Source organism: Chrysemys picta, chromosome 14, assembly GCF_011386835.1.
Source record: "Chrysemys picta bellii isolate R12L10 chromosome 14, ASM1138683v2, whole genome shotgun sequence".
Taxonomy (NCBI): Eukaryota; Metazoa; Chordata; order Testudines; family Emydidae; genus Chrysemys; species Chrysemys picta.
The window spans coordinates 18,006,134-18,023,719 of record NC_088804.1 but is presented as its reverse complement, the minus strand read 5'-3'; the positions used below and the strand labels follow the sequence as shown (position 1 = coordinate 18,023,719).

At 37.5% G+C, this 17,586-nt stretch overlaps 1 protein-coding gene across 5 annotated transcripts in view; it reads right to left on the bottom strand.

The window, feature by feature from the left end:
• The window catches only part of BRD7 (bromodomain containing 7), an 81,808-nt gene that overhangs the window by 48,101 nt on the left and 16,121 nt on the right, over nucleotides 1-17,586 (bottom strand). For 4 of the 5 annotated variants that reach the window (XM_065567074.1, XM_065567072.1, XM_008166953.4 and 1 more), the window contains exons 7-17: nucleotides 17,111-17,295; nucleotides 15,573-15,696; nucleotides 14,461-14,536; nucleotides 13,205-13,312; nucleotides 11,295-11,427; nucleotides 9,002-9,113; nucleotides 5,756-5,812; nucleotides 4,499-4,607; nucleotides 4,146-4,289; nucleotides 2,470-2,613; nucleotides 1,155-1,222 (exon numbers count right to left, since the gene is read on the bottom strand). In XM_065567074.1, coding sequence (XP_065423146.1) covers nucleotides 1,158-1,222; nucleotides 2,470-2,613; nucleotides 4,146-4,289; nucleotides 4,499-4,607; nucleotides 5,756-5,812; nucleotides 9,002-9,113; nucleotides 11,295-11,427; nucleotides 13,205-13,312; nucleotides 14,461-14,536; nucleotides 15,573-15,696; nucleotides 17,111-17,295 — 1,257 coding nt within the window. In that variant the 3' untranslated portion in view covers nucleotides 1,155-1,157. Of the gene's footprint in view, nucleotides 1-1,010; nucleotides 1,223-2,469; nucleotides 2,614-4,145; nucleotides 4,290-4,498; nucleotides 4,608-5,755; nucleotides 5,813-9,001; nucleotides 9,114-11,294; nucleotides 11,428-13,204; nucleotides 13,313-14,460; nucleotides 14,537-15,572; nucleotides 15,697-17,110; nucleotides 17,296-17,586 lie in introns of those variants that run through there. The other variant, XM_024104120.3, reaches the window with a different exon arrangement.

Genomic DNA, 17,586 nt, shown 5'->3' with positions numbered 1-17,586 from the left:
TAAAGTGGTCAAGCCCTCTTAAGGTTTATGGAACCTTTTGGCAAGAGATTTGTTAATGTCACTGTTTAATGACCTTACTCAAGAGTAATCCATTTTGCCTATCTGACACTTGCCCTATAAATCACATCTTGGGCCTAGTCTTCACTTACGGGCTGGTCCGGCGGCACGCCATCGATGTTCTGGGATCGATTTATCACGTCTGGTTAAGACGCGATAAATCGATCCCGGATCGATCCCGGAAGTGCTCACAGTCGGCGCCGGTACTCCAGCTCGCCGAGAGGAGTACGCGGCGTCGACGGGGGGAGACTTCCGGCCGCGTCTGGACCGCGGTAAGTTCGGACTAAGGTACTTCGAATTCAGCTATGTTATTAACGTAGCTGAATTTGCGTACCTTAGTCCGAAGTCCGGACTAAGTGGGGACCAGGCCTTGGCTAGTCATTCTTAACCTATAATCCTGATAGCTGCAATAAGTAGCAGAAACATCATCACTTTTAACCAACTAGAGTTTTTATAAACAGAGCAAGGTCATGAAAGAAGCCTAGGCTACATTTATACAGCCTCAATATAGCATCTTCCGCTAATTATCATTAAATTATATCAGCTTCTATTTAGAAAGCTGTATTTCCTTTGCACCCATAAAGGCTGTATACTTATTCAAAAGGAAGTTTGCATGCATTCAAGTGCTGAAATTTTCAAGTGGGCCAAATCTGAAAGTTTGTAAATGGCTCTGGAATATTGCTGGATAAGTAGTGGTATAGGCAGATCATTATGTAGCCACAATTACGTTGGGCTCTAGCCTCTACAAGCATTTCAGGCTCTAGCCCTTTTATTATTGCAAAGAGAACTTTTTCAAAATATAAAACTAACATTCATGCAGCAAGAGACACCTGAGGCTGTAGACAGTCTGACGTATCCCTTGAAAATGATGAGTTAGTCCATCCAAATTCACGATCAGATGTGTATGCATTAGAAATAACTGACGTCTAACATGAAACCATCATGACCTTTGATTTAGTTTGAGTTCCAAAATTTAATAGACAAAATATTTCCTCTAACTCACAATGTACAAATGTTCAGTGAATACATCCTGAACAAAATTTAAATCTAGTAGTTTAATAGGACCCAATAGAAATATATAACATAAAACAACTGACGTTTCAAATTCCAATTGGACCAGATTCATTTCCACTGAAGGTGGCAGCCTTTTTAGATTCTTGACAATCTGAAAAAAAAAGTTATTCCACACAGACTGGTCAATTATCCCATTCAACATCCCTTAAAGATGTGTATACTAATTCCCTTATTACTCCTGAAGTCAATTTCCTGTGTCAAGCATGAATCAATCAATTTATGCAGTGAATCCACTAGTATTAAAGAGTTAATAATTATACTAGGATATTAAGACATAATATTTCTAGCTCTATTCCTGTTAATAGATGGGGCATTACTCTTGCAGTGTACATCACCATAAATATATTTTATAAATGTATTGATCTCAGAAGTATGAGTAATTGATGTCTGTTTTTCATTTAAGAAATATGCAAAACTGCTAGAAAAGTTTGCTTCAGAGTAAAAACTATCAAGAAATGGTTTTACTTTGTCACTCAGTAGCATAGCTTAACTAACACCTATTACAAACAAGAGGGATGGTGTGTACAGCATTGTACGCTATAACACGTTACACTATTCATTGTTTTTTCCTGCTATTTGTGTAGTAAATATTTTTTAAACAAGACTGACCTAAAAATACTAAATGAAATTGAAAAACTAGCATTTAATGCGGTGTCCAGGTTGAGAAATCTGCTCATTCAAAAAAAGTCAAAGTTTCTGTTGCAGTGTCAATATCCATGTTACCTTGTATAGCCTAGGCCATAAAAAGGGAGGTATGTATTTAAGGCAAACAAATGCAATATAGTATAAATACAGTAAGTTGCAATAGAAAACTTTAGTGATTTCATGACTGACTTGCCAACCACAACATGACATTACTGAAGCTTAAATCTTTAATTCCTGTTCTTTTCACTATTTTTCAGTATGTGGCAGCTTTATAACTGAGCACCCTTAAATGGAAAGCTTAAAAAAGGAAAAATTCTCATGCATACATGCCAAATTAATATTAAAAATGGTTAAGAGCAGTCAACCCAATTTTTTCTACAGGTGCTGTTTTCATCTTCAGTCAGCTGTGCAAATGCAAAAATCGCAACATGCACGGACAGGAAAACTTTTCACTCTACTAATTTAAGTGGTTGCACCAATTGTACACTTTTCTCTAAACAAAAAAGTTACCTTTGGGCTGAGAACTATCATGGCAAATTTCCACCCAAAAATTATTTAAAGAAGAAAGAGAGAGAGAGACCAGAAGTTGGGACTCCACCTTAACTTCTGCAGTTGCTACCAACAATACTACAATGACTTGCAGATGTAGTTTTGCTCTACTGCAACACATGTCTAAATTCACTCTATACTCACCATCTGTTAAATCCACAAAGCTGGCTTCAGTGTCAGGTACAGGAACTGAAATTCCCATTGCTTTTCGGATTCCATACGTGCTTACAATGTCGCCTGGAGTCACTTGTTGCGCGAGTTCTTTTAAATTATTGGTCACTCTCTCCGCTAGAAAGTGACAATAATGTAAATTCATTTTGTGTTTTTACAAAGTGCCCAGAAGAGTTGAAGTCTGCCTTTCAGCTACAACCGCACAGCTGTAAATAGTATTTAGCTTTGGTGAATTTGTATTTATATAAAAACTAAATAAACTCCTATAATAGCATATAGCAGAGACATCTTAATGTCACTCAGACAGTTAAATCTAGTGGCTCTTTGCTCCTCCTTTGTTGCACTTGGTGTTACAGGGGAGCAGATGGGCATTAATCATATATAAAGGCCCTAGGAACCAGAGGGAGAGAAAATGCAGCATTTTCCTTGAACATTCCAAAACTGTAACTTACCAGCAGACTCTTTTTTGGGGTGGGGGAGAAAGGAGGATAAGGGTGAGCTGGAGAAAGGAAGAAGAGATGAAACAGCTCCTTACTAAGACCCCTTTGAGAAGCAACAGAAGCTAGGCAGATTTAAAGCACCATTAACTGTGTGCCCCATATCAAAAGTGTCACAGTGCAAGCTGCTGGGGGAAAACCAATGACAAATGACCCTGTGGCGCTCAGGGCACTGATCTTTGGGTTGGGTATTTTGCCTTTGGCTCTCAATCCTCCATGTGAACTAGAGGCCATGTATACTGCCCCTTTTCACTTTCAAAGCTGTAGTTCTCAGATCCCACAGATGTAAAGTACTTCACATAAGCTATTTTTTTCCCCTCAAGAAAGGGAGGATTTGGTCTACTTTAGACTTGCATGGAATTGGTAAGATATATGTGGCTAATGGAAGAAGAAATGCACTACAAGAATGCACAAGAGCTAAAAGCCTCTCAAACTGACATGACATTTTAGAATTAAGCTATAATTCTCATATAGTTACTTGACCTTAGCTAACAACAGAACACTTCACACTTGTACAACTGTTTAGATGCATCGCACACAATAACCCAAGAAGGCAGTTACGTTTACAGATTAGTAATTTCTAAATAGGGAAATAAAGCAGAAAGGAGACTTGCTTCAAGGCAATATCAGAGTTTGGATTAGTACCCAGGCCCTCTGTATTGTGCTTATACCACACTTCTGAGAATTTGACACTAAAATAACACAATCCTCATATGTACAAGGTTTTAATAGCATAAGCAACTAAATGTTAGATGTTAAAAAGTTATGATTGAACTCTAACAATCCAAGGTGGTGCACTGCATATCAATTGCAATCTCAACTGAAGGAGCTGGAATGCCACTATCTGAAACAATAATATTCAGAAGGAAAATCAAACAGGAACCACCTGATTAAGTGCTCCTTGGCCAGAATTGACAAGTGGGGCCCCAGTTGTTCTGACTGTCCTATTTTAACACAACACTCAACAAATTCACCTCCAGTTTCACACTAAAGATTACAGGTTTGCAAAGATAACAGTTTAACCAAAAAGTCACTCTTCAGGACTTTCATCTAATGTACAAATTTACTAGGAAGTTCTTTACCTGTAATAATTTTATACAAATTCCAACTGACCTAATTGTTTTCTAAACACCAATTAAAAGTTATACTCACCCAGATGCATTTCTTTGTAAGATGGACCCAAAAGACAAATCATATTGGGAGGTGGTTTTGTACTCAGTCGTTCATTTTGAGCATCTTGGAGCTCTCTGAGTAACTTTGTGGTTTCATCAAGTTTCTTCTGGAAGATTTCAGCCTCTGATTGATAGAAAAGCCTGTGTCAGTGAAAGGAGAAGGATATATATATATATATATATACACACACACACACACACACTCATTCATTCATTCACAAACCAATTACAGGATAATACAAAATATGCCTGAATATACCATGGAATTGAGATTGTGATAAATGTCTTTCACAAACATAGCACTTGCATTCCTAATTGCAGTAGAGTACTTACCTTCAGAGTCAAATTCCTCTACATGAATTCCAAAATTTGTTACTGCTTTCAGTGCTGTGAGCCTATCGTTATTAGAGTCCAACTTGTTGGCCGCATCTGTTTCTATAATCTGCAAAAAAGCAGCAAATACGTGTTTAAATGAAGTTTTTAAACAATCCATCCAGAATGCTTTTGCAGTCTTCTTAGTGTATGCGCAACGTGCCTCAGTTGGCATGTGACCAGGATTCATCACCAAATTTGGTGTGCTGGTTGTATCAGTAGCTTCCCTGGCTTGGGCTGGGAACTGACGGGAAGTGCGACGCAAACGTTGATGCATGCCACCGCTTTTGCAGTATGTAAATTAGAAAACGGTCACAGATTGGGGGACTGACTAATTTAGATTTACCTCATTTGTTCTTCACTTCAAAGCAGCAACAATCTTTTACTGTTCTATAGTTAACTATTCCATCCCATTTATGTATTTTAAGAGTTGCAAGTATCCAGAGCGCTGGGCACACATATGAAACCATAATGTAACAAACATACAAATTATGACAGGTTTCAGAGTAGCAGCCGTGTTAGTCTGTATCCACAAAAAGAACAGGAGTACTTGTGGCACCTTAGAGACTAACAAATTTATTAGATCATAAGCTTTCGTGGGCTGTAGTCCACGAAAGCTTATGCTCTAATAAATTTGTTAGTCTCTAAGGTGCCACAAGTACTCCTGTTCTTTATACAAATTATGACCAGCCTTCAAATATAAACTCCTCTTGAACCCATCCCAAACCCGGACTCTCCCACAACCCCCATTCCACCACCCACCCCCAAAAGCCATTTACCATAATAAGTTGAAGATCAAATAATTTGGGCTCTGGAGCACCAGAAGAAGAAGAAATTCCAAAGTACGGTCCATTTGCTGAAAATACTGGCTCCAGCCCCCTCCCAATTGAACAACCAGTGCTGAGTTAAGTTCCTCAGCTGATTCTAATTGGTTCAGTAATGCAAGGAGACAGGCAGTTTGAGGTAACCAGGCCCTAAGCAATTTGGGGATATCAAAACCAATCAGACCTACATTCTGATGTGATTTACACTTTTTGGACTTTATCCTCACAACCTGGAATCCAAAAGAGTTACAATAAAAAGCATGCAGTTTTGCATGATGGTAAATAACATCTGTTTATATAGCTGCACATATTTCTCCAGCTTTAAGCTATTTTGCAGTTAGGGGTTAAAAATGCCTTTTGGAGTAGCTGCTTGGAAAAAGATAGAAAATACCACCTCCACGTCTTTTATTGTATCACTTCTTCCATGCTGACCTTCTGCATCCACCATTGGCTGAAATTGGGAGAAAGAGTATTTAGTATGACATTTAAAATGAGTTCCTATTTTAAAGTACAAAGCAAAATCAGAACCTTACAATGGGATGTTCATAAATGGAGGGAGACGAAACAAGTGTTATGGGTTTTCATTGGAACAAAAACTACACAGTAGTCTTTACGGAGAAAGCATTCCTTATATTTGTCGTGTACAAGAAATTAGCAGTAAGGGGTTTTCCTTCGATTAAGTTGCTTGGAACAGGCTAGTGTAATTACCACAATGACAATCACTTCAGTAAATATTGCAAAATGTCTTCTATTATCCACTGTGCAAATTCCTTTTTGGACCACATGCATGATCTCAGACCAAAAAGTTTTTTTTGTTTTGGGGGGTTTTTTTGTGTGAAAAATTTGAGGAAAATTCCTTTCTAAGTTAGAGACTGAAACACATGTTCTATTCCAAAAATTCTAATCATATTTTTCTTTCGTCTAAAGCAAAAGTGACTGAATCCTGTAAGTGGTCCTGAGATAATGTCTCTGGGCTTAAAGAAAAAATTAAAATTAAATAAATAGTAATTCTGGACAGAGGTTCACTGTCCAGTGTCCACGGGTATGAAACTGACTCATTTGCAGCCAAAAATTATCTTCAGTCATAAGGGCAGCCAACAATTTTTCAAATGTTAATCATAGAATTTGTTTATCTCAGAGCTATGAACTCCCCATTCCTTTCAATGGTGTTAAACTCTAAAATAATACTTAAAAAAGGGGAATATAGTTAACTACACCGATTTTTTTGAAAGAGTTTCAGCTAACTCTGGGACTGTGGGGAGCATTTTGTTTCCACACTTCCTTCCTGCCAAATCAGCCCTTCTGCTTGGTGATAACATTCAGCATGAGCACTTGCTAAAACTTCACAGGGATCCAGGAGGATTAGATGGTTAATGCTTATCATATACTAAATAACTAAGTATTTAATTAGCAGAATATTAATTCCCTGCCCCTTTATTCAGGTCAAGTAAGGGTAGGAGAATGACTCATTCTCGTAGGCTAGCGAGATGGGCTGCTGCTAAGGGTACACTAAACTTTCAATGGAAACAGAGCAAAAACCTCCTGCTCCCAAAAATGCAAAACAAATGATCTATACTATACTCCCTTACCAGTAAAGACAAAAGAAGATTGTGGGCAGATTCTACAGAGACCATTAGAGTAGGGAGGGGCAAGGACTTGGTTCATTTTGCAAGTTTTCACTTTGTTACAGAGCCAAATTGTCTCCTACGCTGGAAGGGAAAAAAAAGCATAAGGGACAAAAGACATGCCACTCAATTTCCACCTCAACCTTTTATCAAGAGAAGGTGAACCCATCACTGGGGTCAATTCCTGACTCTGCTAATACCATTGGTTCTAGGGCACAATGCCAGAATGAACAGCAATCTGAGTCTTTCCTGACTGCAGAACTGAATATCCCCAGAAGAGCTTCATTAGATCTGGGGATGCACCACAATCAGATCCATTATCCTGCTTATGGAAATGGAAGTGACAGTGATCTAGTCCTATATTTTCCTATTGTAAAGACACAGTCGTCATAATATAAAGCTGTGATGATGGCTGGCTAAACCCTGCAGAAAACTGTTTCCAGCCATTCACCAACAGCAGAGGCAAGAATCCTCCCCTCCCATTCATCTCAGAGGCTTGTGCTTAACTGTGACTATTTAAATATTATAAGGAAAGGACAATCTTTTTTCTTTAGAGAAGTAGAATTCAAATTAATTAATAGTTACATCAATGCAACATTAGGGCTCAACATTACAAAAAGAGAATGCACTTCCTGTATGTTTTATGACATACATTAAATACATTCAACTGCCCATTTGCAAAGCAACAGTTGCACATCTGTACTAAGTTAGCATTGTTACAGGAGCCTTCACTTCTGCATTTCCTGGCTTTTATTATAACTGTCTGACTTAACGCTGCATTGGATGTTGTAGTATAAAAACTGTGTTTGGAATAACTGCATACAAGTGGCAAAATACACAGTGTGTTTTGCTTGTACTATAGTTCACAGAAGAGCAATTTTAGTTTGTCATTGGCTTTTTGTACTTCCTTTTTATAAAGCCAGGTTCACCTTAGTATCATGAATCAAAACACAGACAGAGGGACGAGTAAAACTAGAACCAGTAAGTTGTGAAAGCATCTAGAACTCCTCTAATGCCTTTTCTATGTGTCATAATGATCAAATTTTAAAGTTCTAAACATCCTGGGAAGAGACAAGAACCATATTGTATATTTAATCATCAGCTAGCAGGCTCAGCTCTTCAAAAGTTGTTATGCATACAGAACAGACTATACCTGGGTTTGCTGTCCATCTTCTAAACTCAGGAACTATTCTGCTTATGGTAAGTTACTACTACTTACAAAAATTAAGTTTGAAAATGCTCACCTGAAGAGTTTCAACTGTTCACTGTGGAATTATTTGTTAAAAAAAGTAATTGACAAGTCTTGTGAAAATGTATACTCATGTTTTATCAGTGTGCACTCTGTCCATCCTGTGGTTTTATATAAAGTTGGGTAATAGTTACGTGCTATAAGGTTATAAAAGTTACTAACTGTGTACAACAATACATAAAGCTGAATCAATTTTTGCAAATCAAGATGACATAACTGCATTTTTGCCTTTGGAAAGCAGTCAGTGTTTGCTACTCTCTCTCTTTCCAGCTTTTTTTGCTGCAACCATCTTGTGGAAAACCATACCAGTTGTCAAACTGTTATGATGAGATTTGCTTCAGAACATGAGTCTAATTGCACAGTCAATTTCCTGCTTCAACCTATTTAAGTTACTTTGCTGGACAATACCTCCAACTATTACATGTTGACTGTTTTCCCCCTCCCAGCATTCTCTAAAACAAAGAGTTTAAAAATGCATAGGCATAACTAGAGATATATGAAATGATTTAACAGTTAGGATACACAGGGTTTAACACATTTCAAAACCCAGTAATTTGTCAATCATCGACTTGAGGGTGGATGCATGTTAATTAAAACGTGATAGGACATGTCTAGGAAAATGGATCATGTTCAAAAACACATTAGCTAAGAGTGAGAAATGCCAGTTTCTAAACCACATCAGCCCAACTGGCTTCAGAACTTTTGATTTTTGTTCTTTTCTAGAGATAAAACAAGCATCAGAAAGTTCCCAAATCACAATTCTTACCGTTTCTAGTTCTCTCAGAGATCTAGAATGTCCCCCTTTAGTTAAAACATCCAGCAAACCATCAGCCATTACACATGGGTAGTCTTGAGACTTTGCCAAAAAATCATGAATACTGAAAGGTAATTACAAAGAAATCAATTTCACATCAAGCATAGATGACAGAAAAAAACCCTGTAAATGGTTAGTATGTCAAACCACCATACTGAACTTTGAAAATGCTGATATTAGAAGACTGGCAAGGGATTCAGTCTAACCGGTTTACTTTTTGTTTAAATAGCCAAGGCTGTTGTAGCCTGTAGACTAACTTAGATTCCCTACTAGCCTAAAATGCAACTGAATAGTGCTTTAAGGAGGAAGATCTCAAACTGCAATCAGTTTTGCATGTTTGATGATCATTACTGCTATTGCACTTCTTTAAACAATTCAGGTATTTGAAGTAAGCTATATCATGGAGTATTAACAAGATTAGAAAGTTTTCTAATTTTCTTTCAGGAAATACTTCTAAAGCACAACAAGATAAAGGTGTATTCATAACTGTATCACTACTCCATGAGCATTTATTTGAGGCATTAGAATCAAGGGTGGTTATAAAAGATGCAATTCAGTTACAGCCATTTTGCTCAGTACAACAAATCTGATCATTATCATTTCAAGCACTATATACATTATATTTGAAACTGAAGTTTGTGTAGCACTGAGATGTCCCATAGTTACCACCATGGTTCATGAACTGACATTTGACACCAGTAGTAAAGGTGCCTCATGTCTAACACAATAAAATCAGGTTCCTTAGAAATAATAAAAAGTATTCTGTCTAAACAGATGTAGCCATCAACACTATTCTTCAGTTTCTGAACGGTATTAAAGCAGGATGGCACATTTTCTAAGATTTCAAAAACACAATGGTTTTACCAGTGAAATAACTGCAGGTGAGTGGATTTTCATTTTTTATGAACATCTTTGTACACTAAGCAACTATCTAGGGACTTCTACCAAGCATATCACCATTGCATCCAAGTGCAAAAATACCTTTAGTAAGTATTTAACAATATAAGCATACAGAAATATAGTTAACTGAAAGAAAGTTATTAAGTTCGGATGCTACTAGGGTAGGTATGAAAGTGAAAGCCAGATTATTTTTGAAGTCACTTATTAACTATCTTATTTATACAATGGGGGGGGGGGGGGAAGAGAGGGAGAATTAAGTAGTATTTTAAAATTAAACATGCAGATGTCCCTCAGACCTTCTGCATATTTATATACTTTGGATAGATAGCTTTAAAGATTAGCTGTTAGAAAAGATTTTGTCTTATTTTAAAGTAGTTATGGAATTACACATTGTTGGATTATGGCAATGGCATCTAAGCAAGTCAGTACAAAGATGACTCATTTATTTGCACAGAGCAATCGAACTGGTTAAAACAAGTGAAAAACTATCATAATTTATGGCAGTCTGAAGAGCCTGAAAAATACAGTCTTCCAGCATCAGTCAGTGTTACCTTTGCAATGGAGTTTTTGATTTCATGCACTAAGAGTATCAAACTCCTTAAGATTGCTCTTCTCTTGCTAATGGCACAGCTGCATTGTTATTAAAGGAGCTATGTCTTAAAATAGCACCAATTTTAAAAGGTAGACTAGGTGGACTATGAGGAAATACCAGAATCTTGTTTGGTTGTATTCAATATGCAAGACACAGCCTTAACCATAAAGATTTGACTACCACAGCTGTTTTATTCAAACTATTTCAGAAACTTTAATTTAAGATTAGTTTGCCTTACTTCTAAAGGTAAGCATACTAGATGAAATGGGATCTCTTCATCACAAAGGAAAATTCTACTTTGAGGAAAAACTGAACATTATCTAACGAGTACAAGACAAATAGGATTAGATGCTGCAACTGCTACTGGTAGGGAAATAGACAGGGGTGAAAGTGAGGCGGGACGGCATACTGGTAAGAAGCCGGTACCAGCCTGTACGCAGCCCATGTTAAAACACTGCTTTTCGCCTCCCGTCAGCGGACCTTTTAAATCGCCACCGGGGGCAAGGTAGCAGCGTGGATGGGCTGGCTGGGGGAGGCTGACCCCCCCAGGCTCGCCCCTTCCGCCTGAGGCCCAGCCCCTGGAACGGGTAAGAATTTATTATTACTTTCATCCCTGGAAACAGGTATATTTATTTTTTCCTAGATATGCATAGATTACGATAAACAATCTTTAACAAAGTCTATACAAACTCTAATTACTCTCAAGATAACTTCAGTAATTGTCAAACTGCAATACAGCTCTTTGTTACTTACCTGAAACACTCTGGATTAGAATCTTCCCCGTACGTTGAATAGATTAAGTCAGAATCATCCTTGCTGATGTTTGCAAATGTGGAGTCATAGGCTGGAGCATAGGAACTGTAGGGCCCATAATTCAAGTATACCACTGTTGATTAATACAAAATCACTAATTAGTCTTATCTTACATATGCACAATATCAGATTCTAACATTAGGAGTAACATTCAGTGTTGTAAAGTTGTCCCAAACAGGGAACCTTTAAGCAATGCATTTCTTACAAGTTTTTACTAATTTGTTGTATCAATTTAACTCCAAGAGTTTCTTACATACAAACATTCTACCAACTATATCTGGTTAAAGCACTAGAAAATATACAGAAGTACAGTCCTGCACTTGCAGGGATACAGACTAGATGACTTAAAAGGTATTTTCCATCCCATTTCTTCGCTTCATAGAAGTTATTTGGCTTCTATGTGATATAGTCCCTACATAAAGCTGAATTCCCCAAACATTAAGGGCATGATTTTCTAAAAAGCATGATGTAAATATGCATGCCATCACTGAGTGTGCACAAATCTGTATTTCCACGGAGACTTTAAGGCCAGAAGGGACCATCATGATCATCTAGTCTGAACTTGTATACACTGGAGGCCACAGAACCTTACCCACCCACTCCTGTAATAGACCCATAACCTCTGGCTGAGTTACTGAAGTCCTCACATCATGGTTTAAAGACTTCAAGTTAGAGAGAATCCACCACTGACACTTGCAAGTGACCCATGCCCCATGCTGTAGAGGAAGGTGAAAAACCCCCAGGTCTCTTCCAATCTGATCCAGAGGAAAATTTCTTCCCAACCTCAAATATGGTGATCAGTTAGACTCTGAGCATGTGGGCAAAACCCACCCGCCAGACACCTGGGAAAGAATTTGTTGTAGTAACTCAGAGCCCTCCCCATCTAGTGTCCCATTACTGACCGCTGGAGATATTTGCTGCTATTAGTTGCACATGCCACTGTAGGCAGTCCCATCATACCATCCCCTCCATAAACTTATCAAGCTCAGTCTTGAAACAAGTTAGGTTTTTGCCCCCTTGCTCCCCTTGGAAGGCTGTTCCAGAACTTCACTCCTCTGATGGTTAGAAACCTTCGCCTAATTTCAAGTCTAAACTTGTTGATGGCTAGTTTATATCCATTTGTTCTTGTGTGCACACTGGTGCTTAACTTAAATAACTTCTCTCCCTCTCTGGCATTTATCCAGCTGATATGATTGTTCTCTATAAAAAAAAAAACCTCACCTCAGCCTCTGTTTGGTTAAGCTAAACAAGCCAAGCTCTTTGAGTCGCCTCATAAGGTAGGTTTTCCATTCCTTGGATCATTCTAGTAGCCCTTCTCTGCACCTGTTCCAGTTTAAATTCATCTTTCTTAAAAATGGGAAACCAGAACTGCACACTGTATTCCACATGAGGTCTCACCAGTGCCTTGTATAATGGTACTAACACTTTCCTATCGCTAATGGAAATACCTTGCCTGATGCATGCTAGGACTGCATTAGCCTTTTTCACAGCCACATCACATTGGCAGCTCATAGTCCCGTGATCAACCAATACACCCAGTACACATGAAAAGGAACAACTGTGCCGACCTGACCATATGCATCTGTGCATGTAAGTATGTACATTTTTGCATGTGCAGTTTAGAAAATATTTTAGATCTGCTTAAATAGTTATTTGATAGATAATATATGAAGGGGATATGTAATATTCTGCTTCAAAGAATAATTGAGAATACTATGATTTAGCTCTAACAGCTGCATAAAACACAGTTCCAAGCTGTTTGGTTGGCTGTCGTGAGGTTTAAATACTTAGCTTAGATGAACTACTGCTGTTAAGAGAATAAAGGTTTAAAGAAAATATGTAGCATTCACCTGGAGTAACTTTGTTCCTTTTGTCTTCCTTGAACCCCTGTAATGTATTAACTCCTGACTGTAGTCTTCCAGCTGTCATACCTAACTTCACAGGGCTGTAACCTGGTTCTACAATACAGCACATCACAAGACAGAAGTCACCAAGGAATAGTTAACAACATTAAACAGATGCAAAATGTCCAACTTAATATGGGAGTTCAGTGCACAAATTCTGTCAGTCTGTAATTTCCAAAGATTTAAGTTCAAACTATATAGATCACCTGATTTTTTTGGGGGGTGGGGGGAGGGGTTCTCAAAATTGCATTAGCTCCCTGTTTGATACACCACTGCAAAAATTTAAGACAGACCCAAATAAGACCAGTCTCTGATTATGTATTTAATGTCAAATATGTTTAAACAAACATGAATATATTTACCAGTAATACTAGAAAGAGTTACTGGGTAAACAATTACCACCACCTTCCATGGAAAATTCATTGCTAATATAAAGTTCTTTCCATCCTCCCCACACTACACTATCTGAGATAATGTAAAAGAAGAATTCACATGGAATGTAACAGAACTTGGACCCCAATTCTTCATTCTTGACAAGTTCTGCTTGGTGCAGAAACCAGGGGAGGGGAAGGGACAGCTTTATGTCATCTTTATACTTCCTCCCGCTCTGGGGCTAGTCAGGGACTAGTGCAGCACTGGCACAAGTTGGGAATAGCCAAAAACTCGATCCATGCCCCCTTTTAGCTGGAAATGCTCCCTAAACCACTTGGCAGGGAGGGGAATGGCACGGCACATCTAAGGGCAGGTCTTCACTATAGCGAGGATTGACGCTCGGAGATCAATCCACCCACCAAATCAACTGCAGATCGCTCTCCAGTCAGTCCCTGTACTCTACCCCCGACAAGAAGAGTAAGGTAAGTCAACAGGAGATTTTCTCCCGTTGACCCCCCGCGGTGTAGACCCTACGGTAACTTGACCTAAGGTACGTTGACTCCAGCTACATTATTCCTGTAGCTACATTATTCATGTAGCTAGAGTTGCGTAGCATAGGTAGACTTACTGTGGTAGTGTAGACATCCAAGGATTCCCTAATGGCTTGTTTCATCAGGTTTGCAGCTCCTCTACACCAATTATGTGTGTGTGTGTGTGTGTGTGTGTACACACACACACACACACACACACACTTAATTGGTGGCAGCTAAAGCACACACCAAGAGTGGGTCTAGCAATTGATAATTAACATGCTCAACAGACAAACATACCTCCTGCATTAGGGTCAAATGGATTAAGAAGTCCCAGTGTTGTTGTACCATCTGGTTTTCTTCTTTCAAACTCACACTGAAATCAAATTAATTTATTTAAAAACATTTGATTTTACAAACAACTTTGGATTCATAATATCTGAACTGATAGGAACTTAGGTTTTAAAAGTTTTATATGGTATTATAGGGAAAAATTTCAGTGATGCAGGGAGGAGTATTAAGAAATCAGATTTGACCCACAAATGTAAATGTTACAGTAGCTTTGCTATTCTTACGCTTTTTCTTCAGTTGATACCTTCACAGCTGGCCTAAACCCAGGATATTCAATCATTTAAATGATAAATGTCAAAATTCATCAGGCTTTTTTTTTTAAAAAAAAGTCTACAATTTGTAATTTCTCTAGTTACCAATTTCATTATTAATAGGGCAAATAGAAATTATTGTGAAAGATTGAACAGATTTATTGTGTTAGATATGATTTAATATTCACCTGAAAAAGAGCTCTGTAGAGCTCAAAAGTTTTTCTCCATCAACAAGGTAAAAGGGAATAATATATCTAGGAGGCTGCATTCAAATATTTGGTCTCAAATAAAATGGGCCTGTTTGTGTTACTCTAGTGTCTTTAACACCTGTCTGCAGCACAAGATCCCTGTCTCATTGGATACAGTTAGTAGTCTCTCTTTAGAATGGACTATTCTGAAACAATGGTTTTTGCATGCTAGGGTTTAAAATGTTTTGAGGTTCTGCACTGTACAATTTACTATAAACTTCAAGTGACTCAAAGTTTAAACTTTGATTAAAACTGTTTCTACCAGTATTGCATGACTGAGCTCTAAAATTCATTCAAAATTTTATTTCAACTGAAGTCAAGAAGTGTAAAGGCCCACAGTAGAGATCTTATTTAGTTCAAGTTCAGTAAATATTCAGCTAAAAAGTACTTTTTTCCAACTTCCTCTGCTTAAAATGTTAGATCTGAATCAAGATTAAACACGAGTAAAACTCAATGCAAATTATAACATTGTTACACCCAGAATTTCAAATGCTACACGATGTTAAATGGGCATTTCCCAAAGAGTAAACAAACTGGTTTCCAAATCCACCCAACTGTTCACCTGACTGTTCACAAGTCTTCTTGTTAACTTTCCTCCAGATTCTCTAATGATACGATCAATCTGCTCCTGTTCCCTTTCTAAGTTGTTATTCCTTAATTTTTCTTCAAGTAGATCTTTGTCTTTCCTGCAAATAAAGACAGTTTCTCACATTATCTGCCTTAAACTAGCAAAGTCACTGAATCACAAGTATTGGCAAAGGTTCAATGGAGTGAGTCTCATGTGTCAGACTATTACACCATCGGTTTAGAATGTCAAGTATCTGGTACGTACAAAGGAATTCAGTATGAGCAGGTTTAAGCAGGAGAAAATATGCATTGGAAAGCTGTGTCTATAAGTAAAGATGGTTGGTAATTTTTTGCCAAAATGTTTTTTTCACTTAAAAACGCCAGTACATCAAAACTGAAACTGTTTGCAGGAAAGGGTCCGTTTTGACACATTTTCCATCTTGAAAAAATTGAAAAGTTTCAAAATTGTCAAAGTGGCCCATTTTGACATTTTCAAAATGAGAAATGTTAGGAGTTTGGTTTGGACTGAATTACTTTGTTCTGAAATTGAATTTATATTAAAAAGTTAAGAAAAGTCAGAATTGAAACAAAATGTTTTGATTGATCCAAAATGGATTTTTTTTTCAGGTTGTTGGATTGTAAAAAATGTTGAGATTGACTTTGTTGTGATTCAGGATGGAAAATTTTCGAAATCTCAAATTCTTGCTGGATGGGAATACTTTTTCCCCGCTCAGCTCTATCTATAAGCCAGAGACTGGACTTATACAAATAATTTGGTTCTCTGTGTGCTAGTCTCTCTACAGCTGTCTTCACACATGGGTTTCTCCAGTTAGAGATTTGTCAGTTTGGGCCATTGCCATGTTTTACACTTGCATTCCCATAAACTAAAAAGAATAGTTTTGGTACATTTATTACAACAGTTTAAACTCTGATTTGCTGGAGCTATGTTGTCATATCTTGAGTACCAACATTCAGAAGAACGAAGCCACTGCTTGGCAAATATTTTGAAGTATTTGAGGATATTTCAATATAGCAGAACTGCTGCTGTTACACGCACTCTCTTCAGCGTTTAAGACATATCCGACAGCAAAAATAGCTAGTAGTTGCCAGCTGAAATTCTCAATAGACAACATTTTGTAAAGTGCATCAAAACATTGAAAAGTCATATTTGCCAGCTTGCACCAAACTGGCATTACTTAAGTGAAAACAATTACACAGACACACAAAAAAACCCGCAAAAAATCTTGAAATGAGTTAGTCTTGGTGCACAATTACCCTGATAATGCAAAATGAAGACCTTTTATAAAATGAAAAAAATACATTCATTATTATTTTGGCCAAAGGAAAGGGCTAGAAGAAAAAGGAATGGAGGAAAAAAACAAAAGCAATTTCCAGGAGTCTAGGAATCAGAGTTTCTTGGTGCATAAACAGTGCCAGAAATGCAACAGTCCATGTCCACTGATATCTAAGAGCACTTTCTTTCAATGGAATTAGAGTGGATAACTTTAAATCATTACTTAAACAATACTTTACTTTTTATGCTCCTTGTTGGGCGTTTTGAATGCTTTGATGTCAGCTTCCATAGATTCTTCTTTGTCTTTCCCAAGAAGATTGTCATCCTCACCATTTGGCTGTAATTCCATCTTATCTTTTTGCTTTCTGCTTTGCTGCAGGTCTGCCATGAAATCTATACTCTGTTTTAGGCTCTGTATTCTCTCCTAAAAATATACAAGGGATGTTTTCATTTCACATCTACAATTAACTCTTTCATAACTTGTTCACAAAGATTTAAGTTAAATACTTTTCTTTCAACACTATCAACTAGAAAAGACAACTTGGGTCATTAGATTAATATGGACACTATGTTTAATAGGTGATCTGGCAACAGTACTGAAGCATGATACTTAAAATAATGGAGTGAGACTCAATTCCAGTATAGCATTCAGTAGAGAAATATTACATTTTCACTAATTTACATGGGATCCATATAATGAAAAACATGGAAAAAG